General features: G+C 37.7%; 3 protein-coding genes across 5 annotated transcripts; 2 read left to right on the top strand and 1 right to left on the bottom strand.

Moving 5' to 3' along the window:
• The first annotated feature begins 2595 nt into the window (after positions 1-2595).
• On the top strand, positions 2596-16333 carry LOC132168783 (B3 domain-containing protein Os07g0563300-like). 2 transcript variants are annotated; one of them, XM_059579818.1, is made up of 15 exons: positions 2596-2926; positions 6380-6461; positions 6597-6695; positions 7674-8010; positions 8203-8336; positions 8433-8536; positions 8795-8891; positions 9807-9981; positions 10380-10459; positions 12868-12915; positions 13011-13274; positions 13590-13639; positions 14161-14274; positions 14831-14901; positions 15180-16333. In XM_059579818.1, exons 1-15 carry the CDS (start codon positions 2799-2801, stop codon positions 15959-15961), a joined length of 2565 nt encoding a protein of 854 aa, XP_059435801.1. In that variant the 5' UTR covers positions 2596-2798; the 3' UTR covers positions 15962-16333. The 2 variants fall into 2 exon arrangements, with proteins under 2 accessions (XP_059435801.1, XP_059435800.1); XM_059579817.1 differs by having other exon boundaries at positions 8203-8536.
• A 2180-nt stretch (positions 16334-18513) lies between these two features.
• On the top strand, positions 18514-19434 carry LOC132169905 (syntaxin-124-like). Its single transcript, XM_059580848.1, has one exon. It carries the CDS (start codon positions 18514-18516, stop codon positions 19432-19434), a length of 921 nt encoding a protein of 306 aa, XP_059436831.1.
• Positions 19435-22086: 2652 nt separating this feature from the next.
• LOC132170883 (vacuolar protein sorting-associated protein 28 homolog 1) lies at positions 22087-23809 on the bottom strand. Of its 2 annotated transcripts, none has more exons than XM_059582024.1 (2): positions 23699-23809; positions 22087-23185 (listed from the first exon to the last, which is right to left on the bottom strand). In XM_059582024.1, exon 2 carries the CDS (start codon positions 23045-23047, stop codon positions 22418-22420), a length of 630 nt encoding a protein of 209 aa, XP_059438007.1. In that variant the 5' UTR covers positions 23048-23185; positions 23699-23809; the 3' UTR covers positions 22087-22417. The 2 variants fall into 2 exon arrangements, with proteins under 2 accessions (XP_059438007.1, XP_059438008.1); XM_059582025.1 differs by lacking the exon at positions 23699-23809 and adding an exon at positions 23608-23692.
• Positions 23810-25160: the final 1351 nt, after the last annotated feature.

Here is a 25160-nt window from a genome sequence, read left to right as displayed (position 1 = left end):
ATCATAGACAAACATTATCTAATTATATCGGTGTTTGTCTCCTTTTTGTCTTTGCATTGACTCTCTCTCCCTTGCATGCTCCATAGTTTTCCAAGATTTGTTCACACCTACCTACTTGCATGGATCACATCAAGCAACGACTAACATTTCATATATAAACCAAATCTTATAACGATATAACGATAAAAATCAACGGGATTTTTCTTTTTTCACAAGTCTTTATTAATTCAAAGATGATTGGAACTATAGTGGCTCATATTCTTCAAAGAAGAGAAAGTAATACTGAAATATTAGTGGTTGACCGAGTAGACGGAGCAGAGTAAATAGAGCGAAATACTTCGGTACAATTAGGATTTTCCTTTCGATATGTTCTGTTGTAATCTTGAATCATTAATATGTAAAATATAGCTGTACTCTCCTGTAGACGTAGGCACCTTATAAAATCACGTAAATTTGTATCTTGACTCTCATAATGAGATTTTTATATTTTCGATTTCCTGTAGACGTAAGCACCTTATAAAATCACGTAAATTTGTATCTTGACTCTCATAATGAGATTTCTATATTTTCGATTTCATATTATTTACTATTATTGTGTACGATAATAATAAAAATTAATTTTTAATGTCACGTCATCTTAATTGTATGACAATTATATAATAGTCTACTTAATAAAAACATGGTGTCCTTCTCTTTCTCTCCCCATGAGAACCGAACATAATGAAAATTATACGCAACTGATTTACCAGACCCGTGAATGAAGGGAGTAATTTTGGACTGTGATTCTACATATATATATATATATATATATATATGTCACGGAAGGTTACTGTGAGAAGTCTGAGAACGATCTCGTGCAGTAAATTATGGGGCCCCTTGTTTTCTTAAAGAGAAGTAGATTAAACAGGAGTGGGTTTGTCATTTGTGAATACTGCATATACAGTGCAGAAAACAACGTCTACGATCTTCCACTGCTCAGATGAGATGACTGTTCTTGAACCCCACAAAAAGCTTAAAGAAGATGCTGCGTCATCTTTTCCCACTGCAACCATAGCCTAGAGCCGACTACTTCTGTTATAAAGGAAGCATGCAAATCCACATACACACACTATATATATAGACGTACCTTAACATAACAAACCCATCATCAACTCATTCTTAGCCGTTTGATTATTCACATGCCCCACAAATGGGCCCACCCAAGCATGCATATGGCTGTAATTGTGGATTTGGATCCCGTACAACGACGAAAGGGCAGTCTCATGTAAGAGCTAAAAGCCCGCATAAGTGAGGCTCAAACTCTTGGAATGCTCGGCCAAACATGTAGGATTCAGGTAACCTTTTACGTGAATGAAACTACTTATTTCAAAATCAGTAGTATTTATTTATTTTTTATTTTTTGACATGTCCATACAAGGGAAGGAGGAGGCCAGGAAGATTCGAACTAGTGACCTCCGCTTCAAGAAACGTAGTTCACATCCGATTGAGCTACTCCTTGAGGACTCAGTAATATTTATAGGACTGTGATATAGTACAATAATAAAATACGTAAAATATTTAATTAAAATATGAGGTAAATGATAAAGGAGGCCATAGACCAATGTCTCTTAGGTTAGTTAATTATTTATGGGTAGTTTAGCTTTACTCTTTTCTAAACCAAACCAGAAAATGAAAGAAGTTTTGTCTGAACAGAAAAGCACTTGTCAAAGCCCCCACAAAAGCGCGTGTATTTGGAAAAACCCTGCAGAAGTAAGCGTTACGTGATTGCATTGCATGATGATGACCCTCGCGTGGGGGCGGGACCAGGCCATGCATGACATTTCGCTTACTTTACATACAGCCATATTCCCCTGCCCTACCCTCGAGTCTTACACAATTACCTAACATTGACCCCTTTTTTCTCGTGGGTTATTATTGTAAATTCACCATCACAATACGTCCCTATTTTCTAACATTATTTGTTTTATGATAAAATATCTGACACTTCGTCTCCATTCATCTGAGCATATAATTTTTTAACAAAATTTTATTTTAAATTGGCCTGGTCAATTTTTTTTTCCTTATTTAATCTATTAAAATGTTATTTGTTTAGGGAAGCAATAAGGAGCGAAACAAATAAATCTAAAAAAAATTTTAAACTGACGTGATAGATCCTGAGTAACAGATAAGAAAAAAAATTATATTTTTTTAAGTTAAAAACCCTTGTCACTGTCACGTGAGTTTTAAAATTTTTTTGAATTCATGATATTTAAAAATATGATAAAATTAATAAATATTAATTATAATTAAATTGAGTGGAGGAGTTTTTTTACGTAGGGAAATTTGCGTCAAACACGTATTAAACCATTATTGGGATTTTGCCCAATTAATCCAAACATATTATTGCACGGGTGGGCCCAGCTCCTCGTCTTTACTTGGGGAATTTTGAAATGAAACGAGAAACGAGAAACGGAGAGAAAGTCTAACAGGAAACCGAGAAACGACGACGCTCGGAAAAAATTGGAAAACAAAACACAGAAAAGCCAACGATTCGACGTGCTTTTAAAGCCTCTTATATATATAGCAATACATTTTACTTTCTCACGCTTCATAAATAACCATTCTCTCTCTCTCTCTCTCTCTCTAAAACCCCCCTCTCTCTCTCTTTCTCTCTCTCTCTCTCATGTGAATTACAGATCAGGCCGCAAATATACCATTTCGATATTTGGACTTTCTCTGGCTATGGTGTTCGATGGGGCTTTGAATTTCTAGGGTTTGTGTAGCATTTCTTGCTCTCTGGCTCTGGGCTTGTATTTTCGATGTCGTCTGCTTCGTCGTCGTCCAAGCTGTGCTACAATTCGGAGTGCAAGGAGCTGAAATCGGAGCGGCCCAGGAAGGGCTGGAGGCTCCGGACCGGCGACTACGCCGAGCTCTGCGATCGATGCGTGTAAGCGAACTTTTGTCTGTTTGTTTTTCCTGTTTACTGGTGGTTGACTGGTACAGTGGCTTTTGCTCATTTTATTACTTTGTTTTTTTCTTTTTCTTTTTTGATTTTGAGGTTTCATTTGGCGTGGTTTTGAGGTTTTGGAGTAGTGGTGGATTAGTTCGAGTTCGAGCTTCGTGCGTGGTGTTTGAAGTTCTAGTGGAGTGCTTTTGGGGATTTTTGCTGAATTTGGATGTGGTTATGGATTTGTTGCACTCGAGATTGGGCTTGATACAAAGCTAATTTGGAAAATTGGGTCGGGGTTTATGTGTTCGCTGGTGTGAAGTTTGGTTGAGGAAGCTGAATAATCGAATTTTTCATTTACTTTTGTGCTCACTGGAAAGGGACTTGAATAATAGGAAACTTCATTTTGGGCGAGTGTTTTTTACGTAAGACTGTTTGTCTTAACGGGGAATAGTTCCTGAAATGATTTTTTTGGAGTTTTTCCGGGGCTTTTAATTTGGTGGACTTTTTAATGTGATATTTATTGATTTCGTAAATAATCATTATGTCTATAACTTCGTTTCGTCAAGAACTTCTCTCTGTGAGTGTAGGTGTCTTGTGAATTTCTCTCTGTACATGTTTTGAGTGAAAAAAGAATTGGACCCTTCACTGCAGATTTCCCTTTTTTGTTAAATTGCAATTAGTAGGTGTCTGTCTGCTTTGCTTGCTGTTGCCTAATTGTAAGTCGGGTTTTTAGAGGTTAATTAATGCAAGTGCGACTCTAAAGTTCTGCAGCTTGAGGGTTCGGGCTGGTTCTGGAGCTCTCTCAAAAAGTAGAATTTTCCTCTTGTTTGGTGTACTGCTTGAAATATTGTCATTTATTCATTACTTGATGAGCATAAACTAGGGGATGCAAAATCAGTGCACTATGTTTGAATCCAATTATCCGATGATCATTCATCCGCTCTTAACCATTGTCCTTCTGCTCGTCAATTTGGCAACTGCTTTTCACTCTGTTTTTGGTTGCTTGGGGGATTTTGCATTTTGTGTTTTATTTGGAAGGTCAATGTAAAGATCTTCGAAGTTCTAGAGGTTCTGTGTCTTAATCCTTGAGAGGTTTTCATGAGTCCAATCTTGAATAATGTCTTCCCTTTTTTTTTGTTGGAAGACATTTTTATCTTTAAATCATATGACAGACTCTGCTTATCATCTACCTCAGTTGTTGAGTAACAACTTTTTATTAGGGCCTAGTTAGTCCTCTGCTTCTTGTCATTCTCGTAATTTCTCCATTGTTTGGAGATGACAAAAACCCAGTCCTTGCCAGCTCATTGTGCTTGTAATCAGTCCTCTGATCTTTTCCACTGTCAGGATATTGTCTTAGTAAGAAATGTGTTCTTCTTTTCCGCTTTTGGGGGTGGGGGAAGGGGAGAATGCTGATGGCCTGTTTAGGGAGGAGGAGCGTAACGGCTTCCATGGCTTCCTTCAGGTTAGAAGACAAGGCTAGATTAGAATGTATTATATCTGACCATTAGTGGTATGGTGGTTTGGGCTTTCTCCCCCTGGCTAAGTGATAATCTCTTGTCCTGTAGGCTGTTTCCATAACTCTATGGGATTATGGCACAGGCAGTTTAGTCCTTAGGTTACTGGAAGTTCTTTAAGGAGCTTAACCTCAAAGTTTACACGAGCATGCTAGTAAGGAATGTTGTTTTTTGCCTGAAAATATAACTCCTTGATTAACTATTAGCAGTTAAAGGACAAGGACTGGACTCAGGGGTAAAGGCTGGTCCGATCCCAGCTTTTCAGCCTTCGTTTACTAAGGAGAGAACAAATGAATTGTATAAGCCTCTTTACTCTTCCATCCTTTGATTCCAGACGAGAGGCAGGATGAGGCCTTTCCCTTTCCTTTCTAATAGCTTGTTTCCTGTATGGTTCTAAAAGCGGGGACAGCTACTGGAAACGACCTATGCTACCCCACTCCAAGCAGCGGTTGGGGAACCCATCGAGATGGTGGGGAAGCCTAGCAGAACAGCTATCTCACACTTGGCTAGGAGCTTTTCTCTTCAAAATATGGGTGAATTTTTCGTAGGGGTTGATAGTCCCGTTTGCTAGGCTTTTCCGAACTTCCCTTCTCCTTTCTGCCCGTTAAATCCTTTTCCTCTGCACCCGTGTGACCCTGGTTTTTCTGACCCTCACCTATAAGGGGTCTCAATGATCCAATGAGGAAAAGATTTGTTAGGAAATTGATTCTAGAGCTCAATCTAGCTCTTATGGGGCTAGTTGAGACGAAGGTAATGGAAGTAAACATGGGGGAGTTTTTAGAGCTATTGCTAAGGGTTAGAAAGTTATTTGTAATGGCATTACTGCTGAAGATTGCCCCAGTTGGAAAAAGACCTTGGTTGGATATTTTGTATGTCAAAGATTGGCCTACTAGGTAGTCAGTTTTATTTCGCACAGGCTATGGGATGACTTGGGGTTGGAAGAGGTGCTTTTCTTCTTCTTCCCTCTTCAAGCTTTTCCTTCTATTTCCGAGTGAAGAAGAGCTTCAATTCCTTCCACTCTCACCACTGATTTCTTTGATGTGGGGAGTGTATAGTGTCTGCAGAATAATTGATCTTGTACATCCATGTGTTTCTGCCCCAGTTTTTTCATTTTGCTTTCATGCTGCATTTGATTATTTTCTAATTCATTCTACAGACTGATTTTGAATCATAATTTCTTTGATTTCTATTAGGTTATGCTGTTTCTCTCACAAAATAAAATTTCCCTGGGTTAGTTAAGAATTTTTGGTGAATTATTACAATTGATGCATCTATTTACTCAGCAAATCTCTCAGTTCTGCCAGAATGAGATATGCCAATTTTCTCTGCTTTTATGTTTCCTTATTAACTTAGCATGCCTGCTTTTTCTGTCTCTCTATGTTTATTTCCTAGGGATGGATTAACTCAGTTGAATGGGCTTCCATTTATATGTTTGGTCACAACAAAAATTAGCTCTTAAGACAATTATGTGGCCTGCAAAATAAAGGGTATGTTTATCAATGTGTTTTGGAGGGTGTTTTGTATTTTTGGTTTGAAAAAGTGTTCTAATATGGCATAAAGGTGAAAACTGTTTTTGTGTTTTTAGGAGTGTTTTTTGTTTTGGGTTGTTTGTTAATGTTTTGTTTTGAGAACAGAAAACAAAAGACACCATGAAAATTCTGTAGTTTCCAATTAAGTATGGAACTACCTTGTTGACTGTGGAGAAGAACATTTCTTTTATTAAATAATGTATCAGCTTTTGAATGGTTGTTCTCTGTTGGTAGATTTTTGAATGGAGAATTATGTTGAATTTAATTTGAAAGAAGCCCTTAGTCAATCTTATGTTTTGTGATGTATCTTATCCAGTAATATCAAGAACTCTTAATCTGTGTTTGTGATATCTTTATTCAAATTCTTAAGTTATATATAATTTGACTTTAGTTGTATGTGACTCTAGTTCTGTTTATGAGGAAGGAAGATTCTGTGAGACTTTCCACTTGAATGCTACTGGTTGGAGGTGTTGTGAGACTTGTGGGAAGGTGAGCCGAGAATTTTGCTGGTTTATTAATATTCTTTTGTGGTTTGGTAGATATCTAATTGGTAACTTGCATTCTTTAAACAAAAGTTTTGGAATTTCAAATATAAACATTCTAATAGTTAATCTTCCTTTGCAGCAAGTTCATTGCGGATGTATTGTTTCAAGTCATGCATTTACGTTGTTGGATCCTGGAGGGATTGAATGCATGAAGTGTGCAAGGAAAAATGTCCTTTGGGTACGGGTGTATTTGGCTTTTCCTATAAATCTTAAATATTGACCATATTTTTATGATTTTTTGTTTGCTGTTTGTGGTGCCAATATTTTGACACTGGCCTGTTTTTTGCCTTGGTGTTATTGCCAATATATCACTAGTTGCATTTGATTGATAGTATTTCACTAATTTGTGTTGGTCATGCCCTTAATTAGCGTTGTATGACTGTTAAGTTCAGAAATTTTTTAACCTTAGTCAGTCTAGTGGAAGGCTTATAGCAGTAAATATAGGTTTCCTTGCTTAGATTGAAGTATCTACATGCATGTGCTTACATGCACTAACTTCAGTTCAATAATTCATCCTTTATTTTACTGCTGGCAGAAGAAAGAAGAAGTTACCTCATCTTAGGAGATTGTGCTATTGATGAGGGGTTCTTGTACTATTTCTAACTGCTGGATCCATATACTATATGGAAACCTTTAGTGAACGGAACATGGCCTGTTATAGTTTAGGTGTTCTCTTATGTTACATTGTTCATTGATCTCCCTCGCCCTCTTGCTTGACATATGTCTAATGTACCTATCTGTGCTCATATAATGTTTTCCAGATATTTAGTAATAAATTGCTAAGATACTATTTTGCATCGTCTTCTTGCTTCAAAATTTTCCTTCTCTTCTTCCTTTACCCTTCTTTTCCAGAGCTATTTTGTAATCCAAACTTTATCCAATTTTTCCATCTTTCGCAAATTCTGACTATCCATTTAGAATGTGGAACTGTTTTAAGTTTTTTCTTTTCTTTTTCTTTTATTACAGCAACATAATATTATTGTAATTATTTATGGATATTTCCAAACAGTTTAAACTGTGCTGAGCAGATAAGTGTCTGTATATGATCCAGCAAAGAAAGTACTTACATATGAAGTGATACTCAATATGTGCAAGTCTTGGATTTGATGTGCTATTGATTTTGTTCTAACTCTGCACTCCATATGCTGTATTTCAGACATCAAATCCAGCATGGCCAACATCTTTGTGTTTTAATTCACTTTTACCCGAGCGGCTTAAAGACCTATCTTTCAAAAATTGGAGTCAGTTGGCTGGATCAGGTCCTGTACCATGGCGGCAAGCACCCAGTTTGTTCAATTCTTCTGTAGCTGCTGAGTTACAGTCAAGGGTGCCCTATGAAGTTGACATGTCAGGTGGCGTTAACAAACTTAATGCCAGTGAAAGATTATCTACCTCTTCCCTCGAAAAAAAGAAAATTGAGGATTTTTCTGAAAGATTAATGAATGGAAGCCTCAAGTTTGGTGCACGGGAAATACTAGAAAATGGGAATGCAGGTACTCATGTTATTGGCATTTGATATTTTCTGGGAAAAAAAAAAAGAAAGAAAGGAAAGAAAGAAGCAAAAAGAAGAAAGAAAAAAAGTTTTCTGATGATTTGCTATGTTCCTGCTTCCATGCTTGAGAAAATTGTCATCTACAAATAACATGTAGAGAGGCAGCTAAATTTATGTGAAATTTTTGTTGCAGGAATTAAGGTTGAGGAAAACCATAGTTCATGTTTATCTCAACAATCTTGCTCCTTAAAGGAGGAACCATCTACCCCACAATTTGGTTTGATTGTACCTCATCCATCTCCAAATGAAGCAAATGGTCAAATCGGGGTTAGTGGAACTCATTTGCGAGCAACTTCTACACCTATGCCAAAGCAATTTCATGGTAATTTACATAGTGGAGTTGACTTGTCTGGTGAAGCTCAGGTTCGCAATGGAAGGCCTCGAGTAGATGCACGAGGAAGAAATCTCTTACTTCCTCGGTATTGGCCCAGATTTACTGATCAAGAGCTACAACAAATATCTGGAGAGTATCCTTTGACTAAATAGCATATTCTTGATTTTTTGTTGAAGATGAATTAAAATCATATTTTTCTGTTTTTTTGATGAGTATATTTTTTCTGATTAACTATAATTTTTCAAGTAATGACTGATTTTTATCAAAATTTCTGTGAGATCTATTCTGATTTCTGTGGAGGAGCTTGGCTTTGCTTTATATAGTTTTGATGCAAGACCTGTCTATTCTTTCTACTCACAATTCAGCATCATATACCTTAACCATATGTAAGTTCAAATTCTGTAATCACTCCTTTATTTGAGAAAATGTTGAGTGCCAGTGATGCTGGGCGGATTGGGCGGTTAGTGCTTCCAAAAAAATGTGCAGAGGTGAGTCTGATGTGTATGTACAGCATTTCTATTGTTAAAGCTCTTTAGATTGGAAAGAAAGGGTTCCTGGTTCTCAATTTACAATAGTTTCTGTTGATGTATATGTTATGGTCAATCCATAGGAAATAAATAGATGTTTTAGTCATTTTGTGGACTGAACCATGTCATAAGACGTAGGCATGCCATAGTGCTTTGTTTCAATTTTCTAATGGTTGGATGCGGAGGGCATCCAGTCAGTTGGTGTCCCAGCTTGACCTTTTACTTTTCGCTCTGATGTTGGTGTTCCATTTTGATAACATATACTAGAGTTTAATTCTCCTTTTCTCTATTCTTGCTTGCTTAGTAACATAACTATGGTTGTAAAGATAGGTTCATGGACAGTTATTGACTGTTTATGATGCTAAAAATTTAAAATAAATATTCTTTTTCTTAAAAAAAAAAACTGGTGATGAAAGGAAGAAAACATTACTAGGTTATAGAGTTGTAAGTGATCGCCTACTAAAATGGTAGAATAATGTTCAACAGCACAAATACTTGTCTAGCTGTTATATACTGTAGCAAAGATCTATGTCACACTGTTGATAGCCCCAGAATGATTGCTAGGGCTGTCATTCCAGGTAGGCTGTTGCTTAGTGTAATTTATTGTGTAAAAAATTTGCATTATGGTCATTGTAAGTAGTTTTGACTTCAATCAAATTTCATCTTTGGCATGAGATTTATATGGATATCTGCTTTTAATGAATTGCTTGTTGGCCATTCACATTTCTAGAAGATCCTGTTTAAATTTTGCACATTAGTTTTAGTTGTCACAACTTTTTAGGAGACCCTTTTTTAATTTGGCATATTAGTTTTAGTTTGTCACAACTTGTTATTCAGATAACCCTTGTATAACAATATTCATTCACCATGAGACAGGCCTACTTTCCTCCAATTTCTCAGCCTGAAGGACTACCTCTTAAAGTCCAGGATGCAAAAGGCAAGGAATGGGTATTTCAGTTCCGCTTCTGGCCCAATAATAATAGCAGAATGTATGTGTTGGAGGGGGTTACTCCTTGCATACAGGCCATGCAATTGCAAGCCGGCGATATAGGTAATTAATCAAATACTACTGGAGAATTTCTAGCTTTTGGATGATAGGGTTGATTAAATTTTTCTTATGGGCTGAATGGCACCTTTTTTATGCTTTAGTTCAGTATGAATGTCACCTGCCACCATTTTTCTTCTTTGTGATTCTTCTAGACTTGCTTTTGTTCTGCTTGAATTTACTAAATTCTTGTACATTTCAAGCACAGTTTTTGAAATTTGATCAAATACTTTTGTTCTGGACGCTGCCTTTTTAGTTTATGTTGATTTCCTATGTACTTGTTTCATGCTTGTATCTTTTATTTCATCTCCCTAGCAAGTGTGGTATCAATTAGCTGTGATCGAGTGCATCATGATTTCATAGTTTTCTTGTTTTGGAACTGATAGTTGATTTTACTTTCTCAGTAACATTTAGTCGGCTAGAGCCAGAAGGAAAATTGGTTATGGGATTCAGAAAGGCTTCAACTGCTCCATCATCGGATCAGGTTTTGCCTTATACAATAGCTTAGCATCATATTCTTACTGTACATTTTTATGTGTAAGAGTAAAGACAGCATTTATGACTATAGCTATCTAAAGTATTTCTTCCAGAACCATCTTTTTTTCATCTATATGGTGTATGGGAGTTCAGTTATCTGACAGAGTTGTTAAAATGATCAACTTTTCTTTTAGACTTTTTATGCTTCAAGAACTGCATTTATTGCTCTTGATTTTTTATTAATCTTGGATAATTAGCTAATTGCAGATTTTATTTTTTATTTTTTATCAAATAACGAAATTCCACAAATTCAGAAGCTAGTTATCAAAACAAGAATATCCCAGAAGGTTTAGCTAATGATCACCTTCTCTCTTTTCTCTCTCTCGTTGGCGTGTGTCGACATCTTTTTTCATCTGTGTGTGCTCTTTAATGTTGGCGTAGTTCTAGCCTTTCGTTTTGGTTGTCTACGATGGGTTTCTTGAGCTGGTTTTTTGTAGAGGCTAAAGCCTTTGAGCTCTTGGTAGCAGAGGAGTGTTTAGTTCTTTGTTTGGTTGAAAGGAGCAAGCGGTTTCCCTTTTCCATCCATTTTAACGTCTAATGCTGATTGAGGGGCTTTTTTGACAAACGATGGTAGATTGACGTGTCTAAGTGTCACACTTGGTAGTTTGGAGGCACAAATAAAAAAGGGGTGGTAGTTTGGGAGGCCCAAGTATATTTCCCCTAATGTTAATAATGTGGATGGTTTGGCTGGTTTTCTGGGCTACAGGGTTTCTTTTTTGCCTTTGGGAGCCTCTTATAAGGCTAAGTCTATTTGGGACGGTATTATGGAGAAGGTAGAGCATCATTGGGCTAGTTGGAAAATGATGCACTTGTCTAAGAGCGGTATGATTGCCTTAATCAAGAGCAGCTTTTCCAATTTGCCTATGTATTTTATGTCTCTTTTCAAATTGCATTGAGAAGTTACAATGAGATTTCGTATGGGGTAGGCTGGGTGAAGAGTTTAAATTTCATCTGATTATCTAGTCCAAAGTTTGTTCTTCGATCTTTGAGGGAGGGATGGGAGTTTGAAACTTCTTGTTATTCAATTGTGCTCTTTTATAAAAATGGCTATGGTGCTACATGCATGAGAGAGAGGCTTAGTGATGAGTTGTTGTGGATTCTAAATATGCCAACTTGTGGGATGAGTGGTGTTCTAATGAGATTCACAGGTCGTATGGGGTGGGATTATAGAATAATATTAGGAGGGGTTGAGAAGTAATTTTATAGGTCACTCTTGTGTCACTCTAAGAATGAGGTGGCTTTTAAAATCACAATTTAATCAAAATTTAATAATGATCAATCACAAGGCCAATAGTGATTTTAGAAACCACATCATTCTTGTAGTAACACAAGAGGGACAAACGAGTGACTTCTAGCATTACTTGGGGTTGGGAGTGTTTTCCATTCATACAAGATTTGAGGTGAGAAATGGCTTCAAAATTAGATTTTTACACGACTTGTGGCGCGGGGATTAGGTCCCCGTTAAATAAGCTTTTTCGGATTTATGTAGTATTGCTAGCATTAAGGATGTTTCTGTAGCAGTTCATTTGGAGCTTTTTAGTGGCTCTCTTCAGTGAAAGATAAGTTTTATTGGAGGAGCTCATGATTGAGAGATGGGGAGATGGGGAGATGGGGAGGTGAAGACAAGCTGTGTTGAGTCATTCCCAAAAGTGGGGTGTTCGATGTTAGATCTTTCTACAACATCCTTGTCCTTCAATGGCACTCTTCTCCCTTGGAAGAGTATTTGGTGGATTAAGGTTCATTTGAGAGTTACTTTCTTTGCTTAGTCGGCCGTCCTAAGAAAGATCCTTACGATGGATAACCTGAAGAAGTGACGTGTCATTATGGTCGATTGGCAATTGGTCATGTATGTGTAAGCGGGGAGTCTATGGATCATTTTCTTCTCCATTGTGAGGCTGCTTCGGCCTTATGGAGTGCCACTTTCAGTCGTGTTGGACTGTCTTGGGTTATGCCTTATTGAGTAGTAGACATGTTTGCTTGTTGCAGGGGTTTTATATGGTAGTCCTCATTGTACAGTTGTGTGGAAGATGGTGCCTTCATGCCTTTTGTGGTGTCCTTGGAGAGAAAAAATGATAAAAGTTTTGAGGACCGCATGAGGACAATAGTGGAGCTTATATCATTCTTCTTCTATACTCTGTAGCATTGGATAACTGCATTTGTCTATCCAAATTTCCCTAGTTTTCATAATTTCTTGATCTTTTCTCTTTCTAGTTAATTGTCTCTCTTATATATTTCTTGTATACTTGGGTTGTGCTTTTTCGCTTTTTAATGATATTTTGATTACTTAGGGGTTGCATAAGATTAACATGTTTAGCTAACAATTTATATTAATTTTATGTGCCTTTCTGTTGATAGGACAATGAAACAAATAAGAATGTGAATGGAATTTCTACACACGGAGATGTAAGTACTACAAAAATTGAAACCAGTAAAGTTTCTTTAAATATTCATTATTGAAGAGATGGTTCAAGTCATCCATCTTTTCTTCAATTCGACAGGCTGAATTGGCAGATCCTAGTTCATGGTATAAAGTTGATAAGTCAGGATACATAGCAAAAGAAGTTCTAGGAGCTAAATCGTCAATCTCTAGGAAGAGGAAGAACAGCACCTTGCGTGCAAAGAGCAAGCGCGTAAGAATTGAAAATGAGGACCTGATAGAGCTGAAGATAACGTGGGAAGAAGCTCAAGGATTACTCCGCCCAGCTCCTAACCATCTCCCTAGTGTTGTTGTGATTGAAGGCTTTGAGTTTGAGGAATATGAGGTACCATTGTTAATGTTTACTGTTAGTGGGGAAGAAATAGGAGTGCGGATGATTGCTTGTACATTTTTGTCAGCCACATATAATATTTTCTTATAATTGTCAATTATCTCAATGTCACAGTTTGGTTTTGGTGTTGCTAATATTGATCCCCACCAATTCTCATTTGGATGAAAGAAAATCATAGTGTCTTCTGATGCATGTTTGTTCTCTTTGGAAGTGTTACTTTTCCTTTCCATCTATTCTCTGTTTTTTATTAATGAGTGAAAGTCCATGGTAAGTGCCCTATGTTTTGAGTTCTGCCATCTAATATTGCAGGACGCACCAGTACTGGGGAAGCCAACAATTTTTGCTACCGATGATGCGGGGTAATTCACTTATCTTTCAGTGCTCAGCTTTGTGTTCAGATTTAATGTTGTTTTCATTCCTTCCCTGTTTATACTAGTGTGGTTATTTTCTTAAGTTTACGTGTACCTAGTATGTGTTTTTTTTTTAAACCTTTCTTGCTTCACATTGTTTAGCGTAGAAAGCTGCGATTTTTTTTACCTTTGTTCTTTCAAGTAAAAATGGTGTCAAACTTCTGCTATAGAAAACAATTTTTTTTTAAATAAAAATTAAAAAACTTGTTTTGCCTGGGTCAAAATAGTCTCTAAAGTCTACCATATAAGAGAAAAATATTTAGTTTTATGCAAGTCTGCACTCCTAGTCGTGGATTCCATATTTAGCACACTCTACTATGCTTATATTGAAACGAATATTGCTTCTTCTTTTTTTTTTTGGGGGGTGGGTGGGGGGTTTAAGCTTTCTCTGTTTTACAATAGACACGGGCTGATTTTTTTTTTCCTATTTGAGCTTGGCAAATTCCAATGCTGTGTTTCATCTGTGTCAGTGACAAGATTCAATGGGTTCAATGTGAAGACTGTTTTAAGTGGCGCAAATTGCCTGCCGATGCTCTTATTCCCTCAAAGTGGACGTGTTCTGATAACTCATGGGACCCAGAGAGGTAGACCATCTTCTGTTCTAACGTTGCAAATTGGTTTTCCTCCCCATTTACTTTGCTTGAGCATCTTATACCATCTTGTATCCTGGATGTGCAGTCAAGAGGAATGAGCTTTGCTCAAATGAATAATTCACTTTCTTCATGTGATTTGTGTTATTTGATTGGTGTCTGTGATGCACATTTTAGGATAAAACTTTAGTGTGGACTTCTGACTACACACATCCGAACTGCTGGAATTTTTTCCAAATACATAGATTTAGTAACATGTCAATATTGGCCATTCAACTAAACCTTTCTCATCAGACCATTAAGCGGCTTTGCCATAACTAAATTACCATGTTGCATAAGGTATCACCACCTTTATCTGTGTAACGTGACTACCTTTACTTGTTTTTCCTTCTCTTTTTATATTTAGTCAACCTCTCCCCACGTGTCCCAAACAGCTACACAAGAAAATTAGAACACGCATCCAAAAATGGAAAATGAGTGAATTATGGAAAATTTAAGAAATATATGAATTGGTATTCCCTTGATATGTTTGTATCCTCTCTGTTACCAGATCTATGTGTTCAGCAGCTCAAGAATTGACAGCAGAACAGCTTGGACATCTGCTACCCCACCGTAATTTAGGTATGCATTGCTTGAAACAAATATTGGATGTTTCTGTCCTATATCCAGAGCTCATCATCCCATGCATCATTTTTTAGACTCCGGCTAGGCCTATAGTTGAGCGTTGTACTATGAGTTCAAAATCTGGGCTCTGGACTTCACTACTCTCTCTCTCTCTCTCTCTCTCTCTCTCTCTCGTGCATGTGAAATTTTATGTTAATGTGTTCTAGTAGTTCATTGCCTTTGATTCCCAATTTTCCCAATCGTCAAATTTGCAACTTGTCATTGTGACTGGGCAGCTGCTGCCAAGAAAATGAAGGCTACTAGACAAGACCCAGATAATGTTGAAGCTTTGGAGGGGCTTGACGCTCTTGCAAACCTAGCTATCTTGGGAGAGACCGAGTCCCTCCCAGCATCATCCCAAGCCACAACAAAACATCCTCGACATAGACCTGGCTGCTCGTGCATTGTCTGCATTCAGCCCCCTAGTGGGAAGGGCCCAAAACACAAGCAGACTTGCACCTGTAATGTCTGCCTAACAGTGAAGCGGCGTTTCCGCACCCTAATGTTGCGTCGTGAGAAGAAGCAGTCAGAAAAAGAAGCAGAAACAACACGCAAAAAGCAGCAGCAGCAACAGCAGCAGCCACCGTTGCCTGAGAAATTGCAGGATGATGATTCTGTGCCATGTAGTAATACAGGAAACAATAGTCCAAAGCATATCAGAGAAGTCAATGATGTTTCTGATGATGAACCCAACAGGATGAAATCCTCTTCTCCTTTTAAAGGTCAGATTGACCTGAATATCAAGCCAGAGCGGGAGGAAGAGCTTTCACCTGGTTCTGATTCTGGCGGCATGATGAAGCTGATACAAGATGCGACTGATAGGTACCTCAGGCAGCAGAGATTGTCAAGCTCCGGTGGCAGTGGAAATTCATCAGGCAATCAATCACAGCCAAATGCAGACGGAGCAGGGGGAGAAAAGCTCAGCAATTTTGTCAGCCTTGGCAGCAATCGTTCTGATGCTATTGAAGATCGTCCTGCAACTATATCAATAAAAGCATCAACATCTACTCCTGGATAGATTAATCTACACTTTTATGCATGTTCAACAGCTATGTGGGACTGTTGCTGGTGGATGAGGCAGTTTCTGTTGTACATTCATCCATATTGGCTTCATGCATCTTCAGGTCTGTACATAAAGAAGAGGGGTGAGTAGGCATATTGAGTCACCAATATTGTGCTATGTTTTCCTCCTCTCTACAGTAATATAAGTTTGACACCAAAATTGGTCCAAGTAGGGAGACGATCAAAATGCACAACTGAAGTGGGTGGTAGGTTGAAGCCATATAGTTTCTTAGGAGCTCACCTAGCTACCCTCATCCAAAATTATTGAGGATGTAATTACACTGTTTTTTCGGCTCAGTATAAAAGAAATTGCTCTTTGGTAAATTAATTTCTGCTCGTTGGTATTGTTGTTAATTAAATTTAGGCATTTTGTTTGGGTATAAATTTTCTTTCGGAAAATGTTTTAAGCCGTTGGTATGGCAATCACATGTACATTCGGGGTGATGGGTAGTGCCTCTCTTCAGGTAAAAGGCCCCCTAACAAAATAGAAAGTGTTCATTGTCAGTTAAGCAAGCCTCTTCTAACATGATTAGGTTTTGAAATAAAGATTGTATTTATTTCATGATCACAATTTAAAGTTTGTGCTACTAATGGTGTATATAATTCATGTCATTTAAAATTTTTAATCCCGTGACATTATATAATACCGTTTGATCTGTTAAATAAAATATTGACCAAGAAATGACTCATCTCCATTTTACAATCCTATTTTGTTTTTAACATGGGTGTTTTTTAATTTATTTATTTTTATTTTTTTTAGCAAAATGGTAGGCCGAAGAGACATTGTGGCTATCTTAACTGGACGTGACTATAGTAGCACTTACTTGCTAGGAGTTGCACATGAGGGGTTTAGACGGCCTGCTGTCCTTTAAATCCAACTGAAACATAGCTTGACCCAGTACCACTAGGGCATCAATGAAAACCAAGGTGGCTAATACTAATCAAGCTTATGTGGGGATTTTTCATTGCAAAGATTCGAATTCACGTCCTAGTACATGCCCAACCACTTTGGGGATTTCTTTGGGCCATTGAACCACCACCCTTGGTGGTATTTTTTTTTTTTTAAACATAGGTTACACGCGACTATCAACACCTTCATTAATGGCAATGGACATAAAGCAAATACCCAAATAGACCATTTGGTTTCCACACAAAACCCACTACCACAACAAACCCTATATTCTTTTACTATTGTAGCTAGAACAAGCAAAATTACCACCAACCATGTTTTGCATGGATAAGGATTTCAGAAAGAAAGAATAGTCGTGTTCATATGCCATGAGAGTTCAAAGTATGGGGCTTACTGTCCAAAACAAGTGAGATCCCCAACCGTCAGCTAAAATTTATAAGAATCTCAATCACTTTAGCATATACTTCCACCAGTGGCGTTGTCACCAATGTTTTCTATGTTGTGATTTGTGGGTCTAATTGGATGATGTTGTGAGCTTTTCCTATGATTTAGAGATCTATAACCTATAAGGGCAATATGGCCAACGAGTCCAAATCAAAAAAGTTGGAGAAAAATTCGACATGTAACTAACTCAAACACATTCCTCTCAAATTCACTCGCAAAATGTAAAACTCAAACCTGTTGAAGCTCAGGGTAAAACCACAATAAAAAGTACTTGAAATAAAGTATGAATAGCTTCTTTTGATGATTTTTTGTTGATCATAAAGGTTTTATATCCAACTCAAGAGCCATCTCCATCCTTCTAGTCGACGCTACCCAGCAACCATGCGAGAGTGGTTGGACCATCCGATTTAGTAGTTGCGGCCACCAAATGGTATGTTGGGAATGATGCGACTATCCCTGAAGTTTAGTTGGGGTATGTAGTCGACCCATGAGAGATGTTGAACAAATTTTTGATGACTTAACATGACAGTACCACATTACACTGTCACATCAATTATGTTTTTTAGGGGGGCTGGCATGGCAGTGCGACACAACACGCTAGAGTTATAAAACGGCCATAGGTGTAGCATTTTTTCTATATAAAGACTGCAAACTCGGGCAAGATTTAGCATTTCTTTTACTGGTATGGAAGGAAAGAAAAGCTTAGAAAAGGAGGACCAAGTCAACCATCAAACTAACTCGGTGGTGTCCAATGAAATACAAAATGCCACTTGTTGATCAATGAGAAACCTTTGCAAAGCAGGTTTAAACGGGTGATTAGTTTGAGTATGAAGTAAATTTGGCTGGTCCTAATCTCAAATCAACTCAAGCCTCTAATGTGTCCGTCCATTAATCCCACCAAAAATAAGGAAACTTCGCCTTACCTTCATTGGTTGCGACAGTCTGTGCTTTTCACCTTCGCTTCTCTCCTCATTAGGCAGCACATGCGGCAGAGGAGGATCATGAACCCCAAAACTCCCAAAAACTTCACTAAAACTTGCAACAAAAACCCACCAGATTAGATTGAAAATCAACCTTCTCCATCAAATTTCTTGTATATAAAACAAACCCATTTGTAAAAAGGTAAGAAGATCGAAGGAAGACTAGTAGCCAAGATGAATGACTTGTTCTCCAGCTCGTTTAAGAAATACACAGACCTGAAGCAGCAGGCTTACCTGGACGACATGGAAGCCGGCAAGGATGCTGGTGTCAACCTCGATAGATTCTTTGAAGATGTCGAGAATGTCAAGGAAGACATGAGGCAAGTTGAGAGGCTGTATAGGAAGCTGCAAGAAGCAAATGAAGAGAGCAAAATCGTCCACCATGCTAAAACCATGAAACAGCTTCGAGCCCGGATGGACACAGATGTTGAGCAGGTCCTCAAACGTGTCAAAGTCATCAAGGGGAAGCTCGAAGGCTTAGAACGTTCCAACGTGTCGCACCGGAACCTTCCCGGCTGTGGTCCGGGGTCTTCCGCCGATCGAACCAGGACGTCGGTGGTGGGCGGGTTGGGGAAAAAGCTGAAGGACATGATGGATGACTTTCAGGGGCTAAGAGCCAGAATGACAGCAGAGTATAAGGAAACAGTTGAACGCAGGTACTTCACAATTACAGGAGAGAAGGCAAACGAAGAAACCATTGAGAATCTGATATCTACAGGGGAAAGCGAAAGTTTTCTGCAGAAGGCAATTCAGGAACAGGGGAGAGGGCAAATATTGGACACCATATCAGAGATTCAAGAAAGACATGACGCTGTGAAGGAGATTGAGAAGAATTTGATTGAGCTCCATCAAGTGTTCTTGGACATGGCTGCTCTGGTGGAGTCTCAGGGTCACCAGCTCAATGACATTGAGAGCCACGTGGCGCATGCTAGCTCGTTTGTTAGACGAGGTACCGATCAGCTTCAGGAGGCTACCGGGTACCAGAAGAGCTCCAGGAAATGGACATGCATTGCCGTTTCTGTTGGTGGAGTTTTCATCGTCGTCCTTCTATTTCCACTCTTAAAAAATATTTTTCCTCAATTGTTTATGTTATAGGCTTTTTTTTTTTTAAAAAAAAAAAATGGTGAATCTCAGAAAGCATGCATGTATTCTGATTTCCATACAAGAGACAAACAAGAACTTAGTTTTTATTGCTAACCATGAAAGGGTACTTTGATTCCTTTCTATAGAGAGTTATTTCAATGTCTCAGACTAACTTGTGACACGAGATAAATGATTTTTTCTTATTATTATTTTTGTTTTTTTATAAATGAGCAAAGTACAAAATACAAAATGGGATTAAGATATGGGATGGGATCCTTCTTAATCCAGGTTCCATGATTGGGAAGGAGAGATGAAAATGTTACGAGTGGAATTGTTCGAGACAGTCGATTTTATTAAACTGTGTATAATAAAATTAACACTAATATGAATTTTCCTTAATGAATGGATCTCCCAATCTCTTTGGTACTTCTGGGAGATTTTATTCTCCAGGCTTAGAGTAGATGGTTTAGTTATAGCTAGTAATAGTAATGCTGCTTTAGCTTTGCCAAGAACAATTGGCTGTCCATGCGAGGTTCATGTTGCCTAAGTGGTCATGTGTAGAGAATTTGTCCCACATCACAAAGCCAAAGTTCAGTTTGTGGAAATTTGTTGGTTATGGAGACCAACCTTTGTGTATTGTGTGTGAGTCCCAATCCTACACCCGTTCAATTGGAATACGATTCATAAAGATGAGTCATTTTATTGTCAAGATTTCATTTTGTTGCATTTGTTTATATTGATCAAGTGACATAACAAGGGAAATGACAACAATTTGATACCCGTGTTGAAATGAAATTACACTCAACCAGCTTTCCCTCTCCTCGTCATATTTTATTTAAAGTGTACAAAAACAATAGCACAAAGTACAGGGTAAAAGCATTTTAATAGAATATCACAATCAGTGGTTGGAAGTTCTCATTGTTGCAATGAAATTTTATATATGGAAACACTCTGACCATGGCAACTCTAACTTCGTATGGCTCAACTCTTAGGGGTTGCATTCAAAAATAAGTATAAGACTACATAAGTTAACCATAATTCGACTAATTTAATTAAACAGATCAAATTTTTCAACTCTAACCCACCAACCTCGTGTTAGATTCACAAGTTGTCTAAAATAAAATGTCAGGTTCAAATCATTTCAAAATATAAATATAAAACTATATAAGTTAATCCTAACTCAATCTATTTAATTAAACGGGTCCAGACCTCTCATCCTTAACTTACTAATTCTTTTGTCTGGTTTGTGTTAGATTTGTGAGTTATGTCAAAAATTACCAGCTTCCTTCGGTTCTTGATGGTTGCACCGATAGAAGTTGATCTCAAAGAAAATTAACTTGGAATTTACATGCATGGAGACCGTTGACTGTTAGTTTAGGCTGTTTAGCCGAAGAAGATGTGATCATATGCTGAATAAATCATGCATGAGTCACATCGCATGGGCATAGATGGCACAAGATATACCATCATTACAGAAGGGTGCCCATCACTGGTGGAGTCAGGCTGTTGGAAGGCCAACTTGATAGCTATGCCATGCTATAGTATTGATCCTAATCCTTTGTAACAGTACAAAGGGATCAAGGTCTCTTCATACACCTGTACTTTTGAAGACTAAAAGTGTAATATATATACCTGTACTTTTGTACTTTTGAAGACTAAAAAGTGTAACATATCTATATATATATATATATATAATTTGAAAGTGCATTTTAAAAAAATTACGTTTTGAAAACATAAAAAAATAAATAAATAAATACATTTTTGAATCTCAAGCAATAGGTAAAAAAACAGACGATTTTAAAGGATAAACTATAATTTTGTAATTTTTACTAAATGCTTAAATGTATTTTTAAAAATCGCATTTTCAAATCGCAAACTTAATAGTTAATACGGACCTAAATCAGCATTTTGAGCATAGAAACAAAATAAAAATAAACCCAAGTTCATAACTTAAAAAACAATCCCACCAATTAAAATAGTGAACTTCACCAATAAACGCAATAAGTAAGATGCATTCCTTCATAGTACAGAACCATGGCATTTAAATTTCATAAAGGTACTTGGCAATTGCAATACTAACTTTCTTAAGAACCCATCAGAAAAGCATTCACAACAGACAGAATTAGGAGATGAAGAAGAAAAGCAAGAGTAGGCCGGGAACACTTCACTAATACAAGCAAAGAAGGCTGCAATACACATATGGGATAAAAATTACCACAAAATAATGGCTATGTGCAGGATGATAACACTAACTGATCAAATGTTCGACTTAGGATTTGTATTGGCATCAGCACCCACAAATCAACACGCCACTGGAAAATTCCACATAATTTTATCACACAACAATATTTCAAGAACCAATGAGTTTGCAAAAAGACAAAGATCCACATACCCTCCACTGCTTAGTTGTACCTCAAAAGAAAGTCTACCTAGTATTTAAATGCAAGAAGTTTGATAAAAGCCCTATTGCCCTGAAATACCTGCAATTGTTTATCTTCACAGATTTTGTTAACTGGCCCTATGAGAAATCAGGCCAGGCATGACAGGGTCACTTTCAATTTGGGATTTAAGCTTTACTACAAAACAGAATCACTTAAATATTTCAGCTCCTAGAAATTGATATATGGAAATTCAGGATCCATCAACAACACACCACATCAAATGAAATGCCCAAGCAACTAGGAACTCATGCGTTCATCAAGATAAAGGTCAAATTCCCATTACAAAAAAAAACAGCAAGGAACTGAATATTACAAACCAAGAAACCAACTTCAGTACTTTCACATCATAATATGAAAAACATATCTTTAAAGCACGAATCAATATTTGGATCCACTAGAGAGTCATCCCTACAAGTATAAGCGGTCACAAATATATAAATCTTCCAACCATCGCCCAGGATCTACGAAGATGAAGTAGCAAAAAGGCACAAAGTACTTATATAATCACCGAAACAAAAGAGTATCCCCCTTATTTACATGCTTAGCCATATCAATCACGTACCAGCATTAGGCAAAGCCGCCATGAATGAATTGTATGAAGACTCCAGATCAAAATGGAGCTGGCGAGCCTGCTGCTCCGTCAACTCGTCTGCTGCCCCCATCTTTGACAACCTCGCAATCCACTCCTTCATCTTTATCTTCCCTTCGAAATCCGGTGGCAAAATAGTCAACTTACTAAGTGAAGACGAGAGGTCCGAGAGCAGCGGGTGCACCTGATCAACTGCCACCATGTTCAGTTTCAATGAGTCCATTGCAGTAATGAAATTCTGAACGCACTCTGCCACAATGGCAGCCGAAGTGGTTGTTGAGGCAGCTGCAGCTGCACGGTGCTCCACTGTGGCAGGCACCCCGGAGATCACCAGGCGGTTTATAGCCGCCGGGCAATCCATTTTGTAGGTATCTGCAAACCTCTCAATGCTCGGGACCGTATCTTTGAGTGAGGAAGCTAAGGTCTTAAAATGGACAATGAGTTTTTGGCATTCAATCTCATATTCAGATGGGGATATTATATCACGAATATAGGCCTTTTCAAGCTTCTCAGTAGCCTTGATTATAGCATAAAGCTCAGCAAAGTTCTCATACATTTCCCTCTCGCGCTTGTCGTTCCATAGCTTAACCTCCATTTGGGTATATATCTATAATATATATGTATATATACCAAATGAGGTTACAAGAAAATTAGGGTTTTGTTTTTCCCTTTTGGATGAGTGAAGGACTGGAGAAGAGAACGGGACACGCGCAAAGAGAAGATATTTTCTTCACTGAAACAACAAAAGTTCACAGATTTAGAGAAATCAGAGTAACAAATCTAATTTTCCGTTCATCCAAACATTAAAACAAAACATTGCAATATTAGACATAGATAGATTAGATTGTTCATACAAACCCCTAGAAAAGTATAATCAGCAAATAGATAAGCCCACATAAAGGCTCTGTTTGGTTGCAGAGAAACCAGATTCAAGCTACAAAGAGATCATAACTATGAAGCATAAAGCCTTGCTTAATCAACCCTATAAGCATAATTTCATTTTCTTTTTTCCATTATTTTCTTCCGTTTTCTCAGCAACCAAACAGACCAGGAAGCATAACTTTGAACATAGCAAATGTAATTTGTAAGAATCAAACCCCAACAACATGAAACAAATAAAATCAGAACCACAAGAGCCCTAATTTCAAATTTTACCACAATCACAATCATCATCCCCGCCATGCAATTGGATTTGGACTCTAGCAGAGAGAGAGAAAGAGAGAAAGAGGGGGAGAGAGAGACTTACGGAGTGCGAAACGCGGTGTTTTGAATGTTGTGAAGGTCTGAGCGTGTGTGTCGGAGAAGAAGAGGGTTGCGTGTGGGCTCGAGCATGCTATTATTGCTGCTTACGGCAGCGACGTGTAGCAGTTGGAAAGAGAGGCAAACGCTGCTCTGTTATGGTAGACTGGCGCCACATTTCGGTTCATGGGCTTGCGTGTGTCGCATCCAATCCTTGAATTTTGATTGCATGTTGTCATGCCGATTATTGGCCCAGATCAATCCAACGACACACGTGATCCTCTAAAATTTGGTTTGAAATAAGTGCCATTTTTGGTGGGGTTTTTTATTTTTTTATTTTTAGAGTGTTTTGTATTTTTAATTATTTGTTAATAATTTTATATATATATTTAAAAAAAAAATAGAAAATATTTTCTTATACTGGGCTCTTAATGCATAGTTTTAGTTGAATATACAGTTTCTTTTTTGGGCTCTTGATACATAGTTTTGGCCGAAAAGAGAAAGGCATAATGCATAAGGAACTAATAGAATATGTACCTTTTTGAATTCAATACTTTTATTTATTTTTTTTTTACTTCATATACCTAAGTGGTTAAGGTGTTGACACGTACACATTAGGAACTTGTTTTGCCTTGGCAATAAAAAAGTCTAATGTAATAAAAAGAGTGCATAGCCTTAAAGTAGTATGGAACTAGTAAACAAAAGGCTTGGCTTTAAGTAGAAGGGAAATAGTATTATAGGAAAAAGAAAAAAGTAGAAAGGGAAAATAGTAACAAAGACTTGGTCCAATTTACTAACTCCTAACTACTTGGGATTTAAGCACAAGGATGGGATCGGGATCGGGTGTACTAGTTGATCGTATTACATGTAATATCATAGAATAAATAGGTGAGTTTTACACGTTTGACTTTTCAATTAGGTAAGTTTCATACTTACCATGTTTCATCTCGCCGTCAAACGCGCCCCCCACCTCCTTCCATGGCTCCCTAGCTTTTTGTCGCCATTAGCTGCTCTTAAATCAGCCACCCACGCGCAGGCGCGTGGTGTACACTCACCAGAACCCTACATTCGCCTCTCCTCTGAGTGGTTGTATTTTTGTTGTAGTTCTTTTGATGGTTTCCTGTATTTTCTATTTCTTTTGTGTTTCGCTTTATTTTCTGTTTCTTGTGGGTTATTGTTTCATTGATCTGAGTGGTTTGATCTTGTGGAGGAAACTTTTGTTGCCGATGTTCGTCCTTCCACGACTCCTAATCAGTTTTCTATAGTACATTCCCTGCAACTACCTGGTAGTTGTCTTCACCGCTTGGAACTCTTAACTGAGTTATTTTGTCGTTTGTTAACCGCCTTGTGCGACCTTTTGAAAGGTTCGGCTTGTTTATGGTTCATCTGTATCATGAATGAAACCATTGCCTATACTTTGTTACTATCTCTAATTATGTACTGTCTTTTATCATTTGGGTTTGTTGTAG

The sequence above is a fragment of the Corylus avellana genome, chromosome ca2, assembly GCF_901000735.1.
Source record: "Corylus avellana chromosome ca2, CavTom2PMs-1.0".
In the NCBI taxonomy this organism is placed as follows: domain Eukaryota; kingdom Viridiplantae; phylum Streptophyta; class Magnoliopsida; order Fagales; family Betulaceae; genus Corylus; species Corylus avellana.
Note: the sequence above shows the minus strand (reverse complement) of the source record. Positions and strands in the feature narration are given on the sequence as shown.

Coding starts and splice junctions, on each gene's coding strand:
- LOC132169905 (XM_059580848.1), top strand. CDS start 18,514: ATGAATGACTTGTTCTCCAGCTCGTTTAAGAAATACACAGACCTGAAG.
- LOC132168783 (XM_059579817.1), top strand. CDS start 2,799: ATGTCGTCTGCTTCGTCGTCGTCCAAGCTGTGCTACAATTCGGAGTGC. Junction 9,982..10,379: donor ATTGCAAGCCGGCGATATAG/GTAATTAATCAA, acceptor TTACTTTCTCAG/TAACATTTAGTCGGCTAGAG. Junction 14,275..14,830: donor AACTCATGGGACCCAGAGAG/GTAGACCATCTT, acceptor CTCTGTTACCAG/ATCTATGTGTTCAGCAGCTC.
- LOC132170883 (XM_059582024.1), bottom strand. CDS start 23,047: ATGGAGGTTAAGCTATGGAACGACAAGCGCGAGAGGGAAATGTATGAG.